The sequence below is a fragment of the Nansenia antarctica genome (assembly GCF_963989245.1).
Source record: "Nansenia antarctica genome assembly, chromosome: 5".
NCBI classification, from domain to species: domain Eukaryota; kingdom Metazoa; phylum Chordata; class Actinopteri; order Argentiniformes; family Microstomatidae; genus Nansenia; species Nansenia antarctica.
In genome coordinates, this window is record NC_137690.1 from 54017571 (window position 1) to 54028040 (window position 10470).

At 43.7% G+C, this 10470-nt stretch overlaps 1 protein-coding gene across 1 annotated transcript in view; it reads left to right on the forward strand.

Moving 5' to 3' along the window:
- The window catches only part of hpca (hippocalcin), a gene marked incomplete at its 3' end in the record, with an annotated part of 34246 nt that extends 24444 nt beyond the window's left edge, over positions 1-9802 (forward strand). The window contains exons 3-5 of the mRNA XM_080532354.1: positions 3359-3640; positions 9382-9487; positions 9705-9802. Coding sequence (XP_080388480.1) covers positions 3359-3640; positions 9382-9487; positions 9705-9802 — 486 coding nt within the window. The remainder of the gene's footprint in view (positions 1-3358; positions 3641-9381; positions 9488-9704) is intronic.
- Positions 9803-10470: the final 668 nt, after the last annotated feature.

Here is a 10470-nt window from a genome sequence, read left to right on the forward strand (position 1 = left end):
TCACCAATGAGGACTTAACTGTGAATGAATGAATGGATCATGAAGTGTCTATGATATCATAAACTCAACAAGCTGAAGTGTCTATGACTCTATGATATCATAAACTCAACAAGCCTACAGCGGCAAGCTGTAACAGTTTAATAAATGTGTTGCAACATGTTTTATGTGTTTTTATACACATCAGCATCTTTATCAGCTAAATAAATAGCCAATTCTCAAATGGCTGTATTTGTAAAAAAAAAAAAAAAGAAGAAGAAAGGGCTATATGGCACATGATCACACTCTCTTTTATTGACTTGATTAGGCCTTAAATTGTCTTATATCATTATATGTTGGTGCATTTCCCTTGAATGCCGCGATCTTGCACTGTACTCGTCCATTCGGTTCAGTCTTTATTTCACGGTTTTAATCGCTGCTCAAATAGTCTGAACGTCGAAATGGGTCGACTGACCCGCCCATTTACTGCCCCGCCTATACTGGTGCTAACATTGTGTTGTTCGGGGCAGACACACTTTGAATTACCAAAACACATGGTTGGAATGTAAGCATATTGGAGCCCCATGAGTAGGGCTGCCACAAACGATTATTTTCATAGTCGACTAGTCACCGATTATTTTAACGATTAGTCGACTAATCGGATCATAAATTACAGCTTATCGCACAATTACTCAATCGCTCTTATTTAGCTATCATCTTCTAAATCAGCTTCTAAATTTAGCTTGAAGTTGTTGTTGTAGGCATGTGCTAACTAAAAATAAAGACAATTAAAATGATTGTTCACTCAAAAATAGATATTTTAATGAACTTTGCAGATTTATTTCTGGCATCACTTGCATGTAATGTAATGTAAAGAGTAGTAGAGGGTGCAAACTGCTGAGTAAAATGAGGTAGGCTAGGCACTAGGCAACCAAAAGAATACAAAAAAAATAATAATACTTGTACAGAGTACAAAAGTTTTGCTTTGCTTCACTCATCTCATAGTAGAACGCGCCTTCTTAGCACTGTAACGTTAAGACAAAATTTTTAGCTATTTGATAAGTATCGCTTTGATGACAACGTAAAATAATGTAAGAAGGCTTTTAACGTAACGATATCGTTAGCCAATAACAAGCTAACTAGCTTACCGAGACGAGCCATCGTCTTCCTCGTCATCTGCCACAACGTGCTTCCTTTTTAGATGCTCGCGCATCATAGACGTGCTGCCATGATAAGCGAGTTCAGCTTTGCAAATTTTACATTTTACATTCTTTTTTTCAACGTTGTGGTTGAAATGCTCCCACACTTTAGAGATACGAGGACAGGAAGACATTTCTCTGTTTGTTTTTCCGGGGAAGTCACGTGTGCCCCGGATGACCGACACTGCGCATGTACATCAAAGACACTGGGAGACGCTAGCCAGTGGCAGCTTCAGGGAAGAAAAACGAATGCTTATCGAATGAAATGAATGGTCTTTATTCTCATTGATATAGTACAGGTACCAAACAACGACATTTGGGAGGGGGGGCTCCCCTGGTGCTAGGCAAAAAAAAAAAAAAAAAAAAACGCTTATTTCAGCTCCAAAAAAACATGCGACTATGGCGATTACCAAATATGTCTGCGACGATTTTGGTAGTCGACGTCGTCGTGACTAGTCGACTAATCGTGGCAGCCTTACCCATGAGTAGTATTTGTATGGGGTAAGATGTAACAGTTCTAAGCAATAGAAGAAAAAAAATAGCACAATTAAAATGACATAATTTCTCTTAATAACAACAGCATAATCGTAACAATGCCCTACAGAATCCAGGCATATTCTAAATTGTTTCTCCATAGACTTCCACATTGTTGTTTGAGTACAGTAGCCTTGTATTGTCCTCAACTCAGAGAGAAAGCCTAGTCTCTTAAAAGGAGGAGTTTATGTCCCAGCATTAATCTTTGACAATATTACGACAGTGCTAAACCATGATGACAGAGTTTATCTCTGTCTGAGGTAGCAGGCCATTCACTCCCAGTCTGTTAATCCAGGAGGAAGACAGAAACAGTGCCATATGCTTGTTGTGTTGTTGCTCAGTCCAGCGTAATGTTGCTTCCCCATAAGAAGATTTCTAGACCAAATCTCACCATGATTAGGTGCTTCTGTGTGGCCTCTAAGCTGAGAGATCTGTGTGTGTGTGTGTGTGTGTGTGTGTGTGTGTGTGTGTGTGTGTGTGTGTGTGTGTGTGTGCGTGTGCGTGTGCGTGTGCGTGTGCGTGCGTGTGTGCGTGTGTGTGCATGTGTGTGTAAAGCTTTATGAATAGATTAAACCTATATGTATAGGTCTGTGAGTCACTCTGCATAATAAGTATAAGTTGGGAATCCATTACCCCTCTCTGACCTGGATTTTAACCCATGACCTCTCCGTTTAGGGGTCAGGGTTCAAGCCTTTTTATGTAGTGAGAGTGGTTGTAATGGCACCCACTCAACAGGGATTTAGAGTGTTCGGGTTTATTGTAAGAGGGAATTGGTAATATCATAGATGTCTAATGTCATTGAAAGAGATGTTAACATTCTAGAGGTCAGAGGTCTTTTAGAAGGCACTTTAGCTCATGCTGTGATATCCTCCTTGTCTTAAGGCCAGTCTCCTTTCTCTTATGATCACTGAAGTCTGATATTCAGAAATGAATGGTCCAACCCAGGGCAGGCTGGTGGAGGTAGAAATTGGAGGACGGACTCATTGTAGTGCATGGAATGGAAAGAGGAATGGTATCAAACGCATATGATTGGTACTATTCGTCATTCGGTTATATGCACTGCAATCAGCCTGTCCTCCAATATCTACCTCCACCAGCCTCCACTGGTCCATTACTTTTACCGTATCAGTGAACAGGAAGTAAAGGAGACAAGGAAAGGAGACGAGGAAAGGAGGAGACTATTCTAACAAATCAGTGACAGCTATAGAGTGGAGATGAGGAAAGGTGTCAGATAGAGAGCAGGGGAGGCTGGTGGAGGTAGAAATCGGAGGACAGGATCATTGGAATGGAATGGAATGAGGAATGGTATCAAACACCAGCCTGCCCAGATACTGTGATAGTCTGGACAACGTTTAGAGCGAGATGCCAACTTTGGAGCTGGACATTACTAGGTTCTCTCACCCATCAGCACTCAATTTTACGATCTGATTCAGCCCTTCCACTTTCCTCACCTCTCTCTCTCTCTCTCTCTCTCTCTCTCTCTCTCTCTCGCTCCACCCTCTCTCTCTTTCTCTCTCTCTCCTTCTCTCTTTCCCTCTCTTTCTCCACCCTCTCTCTCTCTCTCTTCTCTCTCTCTCTCTCTCTCTCTCTCTCTCTCTCTCTCTCTCTCTCTCTCTCTCTCTCTCTCTCTCTCTCTCTCTCTCTCCCAGGGCTTTCTGAAGGACTGTCCCAGTGGTAACCTGAACGTTGAGGAGTTCAAGAAGATCTACGCCAACTTCTTCCCATACGGCGACGCCTCCAAGTTCGCAGAGCACGTCTTCCGAACATTCGACACCAACAATGACGGCACCATCGACTTCCGGGAGTTCATCATCGCACTGAGCGTCACGTCGCGGGGGAAGCTGGAGCAGAAGCTGAAGTGGGCCTTTAGCATGTACGACCTGGATGGGAACGGCTACATCAGCCGCGACGAAATGTTGGAGATTGTACAGGTGAGGCAGAGATGACAGAGACGGGTGATGGGTAATGTAGTTTGTAGTGATGTTGGTGTCACATTCCAAAATGAAGGAGAGTGTTTGGCCATAGGCTGACTAGTCATCTTATAACACCAGCTCCCAGTCTTTCTAATATAAGTCATCGCGTGATAATCTCCTGTCATCATTTCATTCAGTATATGCAAACATGGCGACTGTCAAGAAAAGAAAGGTAGATGCAGAATGTTGTGCTTTCCAAGAGAGATATTTGTGGAAGTAAAAGGAAAGCCAGTATGCTTAGTTTGTCGGGACGCGCTGTCGGTGATGAAAAAGGTCAACCTTGAGCGTCATTACAGCTCGAAACATGGCTACCCTGGACAAGTTGAAAGGACAAATACGCTTGGATAAAGTTAGCACTCCTCGGCGGAGTTTGGGTGCTTAACAAGCAGTCTTCTCAAGAGCGCAATCTGACCGAGACACGGCATGCTAGTTTTGTGGTGAGTGAGCTAATCGCTAAGAAGCTGAAGCCGCATTTAGAAGGAGAATTTGTGAAGGAATTTGTGAAGGCCGCGGCGGAGCTGCTCGCACCGGACAAAGTAAAATTGTTCCAAAGTGTCAGTTTGTCTCGAAGAACTGTCTCAGATCGGATTACTGACATGGCACAAGATATTGAGAAAACACTGAAGTACACCGCAAGAGATTTCCAGTTTTTCTCTCTGGCCGGCAATGAGACAACAGATATAACAAAACACCGCCCAACTGGCCATTTTTGTGCGAGAGATTACAGCTAAGCTTCATACGACGGAGGAGTTGCTGTCTTTGCAAGCCATGCCTGGCACGGTGTTACCACCAAAGGTGAGGATTTATTTGAGCAAGTTGTTTTGGCTATGAACAAATTCAAACTGCAGTTTGACAAGTTAACTGACCTGGCATGAAGCCCCAGCCATGGTTGGCACGCAAAAGGGATTGACTGCATTGGTAAAAAAAAAAATAGTTGTCTCAGTCTCGATCCAAGTGAGTTAGTTGTATGCCACTGTTTCATACACCAAGAGAATCTGTGTGCACAGTCCCTGAAGCTCAACAATGTGATGACAACTGTCGTTTCCACCATAAATGTCATCAAAAGCAGAGGGCTGAACAGCAATCATGACAACCTACAACTCGAGATCATTGAGCTGCAAATCAATGACGAGCTCAAAGCTAGCTACAACAACCTCCCTCTGCTCGAGTTCTACAAACTGTATGTACGTGCTGAGGATTTTCCCATTCTGAGGAGACATGCACTGAAGTTTGCATCAGTGTTTGGGACTCTTGCAAAGACTCAGTCCCGCTCAAGACTGACTGACCCAAACCTGCAAAACCAGCTGCGAGTAGCATCATCATCATTACCAGCTGACACCTAACGCCTAGCTGAAGAGAAACAGTTCCAGCCATCGCATTAGGTGAGTCCGATATATGTGTTCAATAATTTTGTATGGCTGTGATGGCCCTCTGGCCCTGTCTGGGTAACCAAGACAGTCTGTTTGTTTCCTATCCAAGCAGATAGGCTACCCAGTGGGCGTGGCTGGAGCCTAGTAGGGAGGACTCGGGACAGCTGACTGGGTGTCCTGGTTACAGCTTAAAAGGCGTTCCAGTCCACAAGCTCTTTCTCTCTCCACAGCACCATTATTCTTTTGTTGGCTTTGTTTTGTTATATTACACCGTACAACACCCTCATTAGCATACTTTCCACTGCATTCACTCACTTACACTACTGATGCACTGATTCTCTTACCCCATTGGATTGTTGTTCAGTTTGGCATATTTTGTTTAGTTCTATTAAATTCTTGATTATTTTGATTATACATGGTGTGTGTGTGTCCCTTTTTGTTATGGCCCAGAGCCAGGCCGTAACAATGGCCCTCAAAGGATGTTCTAAAAATTGAAATGGCCCTTGACAGGAAAAAGGTTCCCCACCCCTGTTTTATACCATCCCAATAAGCCAATCAAAATGTCAACTCCACTCACAGCCATTCGCAGCCACACACAGCCAGCGTTCCATCCAAGCATGCTAATAAAAAATCTTACAGAGGCGCGAGAATAATGTGATTTGGAGGCATGGCAATTGGAGACTAGTCAATAAAGAGAGGGGTTGTGGTCGTTGTAGTGTAGTTGAATGTGAAGGTGCTGCCTCCCATAGCTATGCAGTGTTCGTTGGACTTTGTTGTCCGGCATTACAGTAAGCAGGCAGACACAAAGTCACAGTGCTATATATTTAAAACATGGCCATATTGTATTCCAGTTCATCTCATAAGACAAAGCCTGTTTCTGTTTATATGGGCTACATTTAGGGATACAACATTTTGCGTGAGCCGAGACAACAATAGTCTCATGCCATATGGCTGGGGGTAGATTCATGGTGAACACTTAATTTCACAAATGCCCAAACTACCAGATTCTACAGCAATTGTAAAAAAAAAAAAAAAGTGATTTAAATACAGACCATGGCTTAAAAGCCCTATTTTTAGGAACATTTTAACATTTTGCAAGACCAGGAGGCCAATTTTGCATGACTTGTGCCATATGGCTGCGTGCTAGAATCACGGCTCCAATGTGATTTCCCAAATACCCAACATCTGGACACGAGCCAATCAAATGGGATGGTATCATTCCACCAGGAAGTCAGAGTTTGGCAAACAGGGAAACTGATTCCCAGAAATGATCTACAGTATGATCAATATAAACTGCCCCATGAGCATTTTTCATTGACTTACAGTTGGGCAACGGTCAAAAACTAACCAAACTGACATTGTATAACAATTGTGAGAATATTGTTTTTGAAAGTTTTTTTAAATGCTGGAGCTCTGAAGCTTTTTGTAATGTTGGATTGACATTGTTATTTGGTGGTTGTTGTTCAGTCACATGTCGGTTGGAATTAACAGTTTATTAGACATTGTAATGTGATGGGGGTTTTGTGCAACTGTGACTTAAAAATACAATATGTAGCTTTAATGTCATGACATAACTATGCGGAATCATTAATGATGATGCATTGGCAGTCTGGAAGAGTGGATGCACCTGCCAAGGCCCTGTCCTTCTGCCTGAATGTGCTTTTCTAAAATGTTCAGGACATTTCTGGGCGTCTACCACTTGCAGTGACAATGTAACCTGAGGTGTGTGTGTGTGTGTGTGTGTGTGTGTGTGTGTGTGTGTGTGTGTGTGTGTGTGTGTGTGTGTGTGTGTGTGTACAGTCTTATCTAAGTTTCGTTTGGGGACTACGTCGATTCAGCTTCAGGGTTAGGGTTAGGGTCCGGATGCTTTTAGCAAGTTGTTAGCATGCTTTTAGCATGTTGTTAGCATGCTTTTAGCATGTTGTTAGCATGTGGTAAAGGTTGGCATGACGAGCAGTGTTTGTGCTATAGCTGGTTAGTACTCTTAAATGCTGGGTATGATGATGGCATAAAAAAGCACTCAGTGTGCTGTCCAGCTGAGAGACGGATAGTTTGAGAGAGAAAATGGGAGAGGATAATGAGATGGAACATTCAAGATGCCAAAAAAAGTAGGATGGAGGGGGTTATAAAAATGAAACATTTGTTATGAGAGAGAGAGAGTTACAGAGAAACACAGAGAAAAAGTGAAACAAATAGACAGAGATATGCCGAGAGATGCAGAGAGTGGTTGTGCTGAGGGGATGGCAGTGTGCTGTGTCTCTGCCTGTCTCTCTCTCTATGCTCTCCCGGATTAGTGATTTAAATTTAACCAGAGTTTATCCCTGAGTGTGCAGAATACTGGGATTATCCACAGGCTCATGGAGGTTATGCGCCACTGGATGAGAGAGGTGATGGTAGAGAGAGATGGGGAGATGGAGAATGTATGGGTCAAAGGCAGTGATAGAGACGGGTGAGTGAGCATGAGAGCGAGAGAGAGGGACAGAGAAGATGTGAGAAATTGGGAGGGTGGGAGAGGGGGTGCAGGTCCCGCAGAGGAGAGAGAGAGTGTGTAAAGCACGAGATGAAATTAAAACTAATGGGTGAGAGAAAGGTTGGAGGGGAAGAGAGGGAGAGAGAGAGGCGGTGAGAGAGCATGAGGGAGTGAGAAAGGGGATATATATATACTTTTTAAAAAATATATAGCCTATATATATAGAGAGAGTGAGAGAGATGAATGTAGACTCAGGTAAAAGTCAATGAGAATGCGTCACGAACACTTCTATTCTGAAAACCTGCAAGGCTCTGTCCACACACACACACACACACACACACACACACACACACACACACACACACACACACACACACACACACACACACACACACACACACCTTGCTATGTAATAATGTTAGCTATAGCTATCTGACCCAGTGACTAACACTGACAGATATTGACAGCTGACAGCTGTCAATCTAGAGGGGGAGTGGTTGGGGGTGGGGTTAACCAGACATTGTTACCGCCCATTACCTGGCTGTGTGAAGGCATTTTCTCAGCATTGTGATTTCAGGGTTAGCAACTTTCAAATACTCATGTCGTCTTCAATTTGTTTCCGATTTCAATGTATGATGCATCATTTGAAAGCTTACAATCTGTAGTTTAGGAACATGTAAAAAACAGAAAAAATATTTTGCCCCCAGGTAGCTCTTTTCATTGTCTTCTGTCACATATATACACACACACACACACACTGCTTTTCTGCAGCTGGCGATGTGAAGGAATATCCACTCCTTGAACACAAGGCATCAATGACACAACAGATAAAGCCAACAAAAAAACTACCTTCAACTGAATAAAATCATGACAGGCTGGAAAATGCCTGGGAGGGAGAGAGAGAGTGTTTGTCTCAAGTCCTTCACTTTCAATTCAACATTTCCTTTCAACGGCCGAAGTATCTGGTATTTCTTGTATGTCCTGCAATGGCCTTTCTGTACAACTGATCTGAAACAGCTGAAGGGCTAACGTGTGTGACTGTATAGTATCTAAGACCTAGGCATGCTGTGGAGGAGCGCGTTAAGAGAACTGGAGGATCAAGTTCCCCACCTCATGGATGATGAGTGGAGGATGTAGATGAAGGAAGCTGACCCGAGATGTCAGGAGAGGCTGGTGGATGTAGAAATTGGAGGACAGACTCATTGTAATGCATGGACCAGATCCATGAACCAGGTCGATACAGCAAGTCCTGCTTACTAAATCCCACAGCAATGACTCAAGTGTACCCTCTCCACCTTCTATCTCCCTCTCCACCTTCTATCTCCCTCTCCACCTTCTCTCTCTCTCTCCACCTTCTAGCTCTCTCTCTCCACCTTCTATCTCCCTCCACCTTCTATCTCTCTCTCCACCTTCTATCTCTCTCTCCACCTTCTATCTCTCTCTCATCTCTCTCTCCACCTTCTATCTCCCTCCACCTTCTATCTCTCTCTCCACCTTCTATCTCTCTCTCATCTCTCTCTCCACCTTCTATCTCCCTCCACCTTCTATCTCTCTCTCCACCTTCTATCTCTCTCTCATCTCTCTCTCCACCTTCTATCTCTCTCTCATCTCTCTCTCCACCTTCTATCTCCCTCCACCTTCTATCTCTCTCTCCACCTTCTATCTCTCTCTCCACCTTCTATCTCTCTCTCCACCTTCTATCTCTCTTTTGGTAATTGTTCTTGCTCCACCCTCCCATCTGTGTTTTTGTCTGTATTATAATTGTATTACTCTTAACTCTTACATTACACTTACATTAGACTCTCTCTCTCTCTCTCCCTCCCTCCCTCCCTCCCTCCCTCCCTCCCTCCTCTACTCAGGCCATCTATAAGATGGTGTCGTCAGTAATGAAGATGCCAGAGGATGAGTCCACGCCGGAGAAGAGAACAGATAAGATCTTCAGACAGATGGACCTCAACAATGATGGTGAGATGAGCGGAAAGAGAGAGAAGGAGAGGGAGGAGGAGGAGGAAGGGGGGGGGGGGGTGGAGTGGTAGTCTGAGGAAGAGGGTGCAGATAGAGGGAGGAGAGGAGAGAAGAGAAGAGAGACAGATGTCTATGAGAAGTAGAAAGGAAATATTTTGTTCTTCAAACCTCTCTCTCTCTCTCTCTCTCTCTCGCTCTCTCTCTCTTTCTCTCTTAGGTAAACTGTCTCTGGAGGAGTTTATCAAAGGTGCCAAAAGCGACCCGTCCATTGTGCGACTACTTCAGTGCGACCCCAGCTCCGCCTCCCAGTTCTGAGCCTGTCCCATTCCTTGCCCCCCTGTTGCTATGGAAACAGTCACTCAAATCAATGCATGATGGTTCTCGTCTCTCATATCTTTTTTGTGTACAAGAGAAGAAGAAAATACCCATACTCATGTTACTTTACATTTTTAAAAACCGAAAGGGACATGCATATATTATTTAAAAGAAGATCATAGGATAACTGTAAAAACAAACGCTCACCTTTGCCAAGGCGTTTTGCTGAGTCTCTCTTGGGAACGGGGTATTCCACCACGCTGCTCGTAAGGTCCGGCAGGCAGCCATTTTTACGGAGTCTGGAATTTTTCGGGAAAGCAACATTCCATCTTGAGAATGCATGGCCCTATATGTTCTATCTGTTCCGGTTCTCCAACGCACAGCTCCTCCTCTTCCACTTTTATATCCATATTTATGTGTATATATAATGCATATATATGTATATGATATCATAAAATGAATAGGCAAGTATATTTGTCTTTGTATACAGTACACACTCTTGCAGCAAAGGCAGTATTATGTAGCGTAGTTCTCTGATCCAGTCGTAGCCGAATCCATACCCGCCAGTCGAGGGGATCGGACTGGGAAAGATGTTGGGATTTTCCAGCTATATGATCTTTCACTGAGGAAAAGAAGGCAGAAGATCCCACTGGGTTTTTTATTGATAT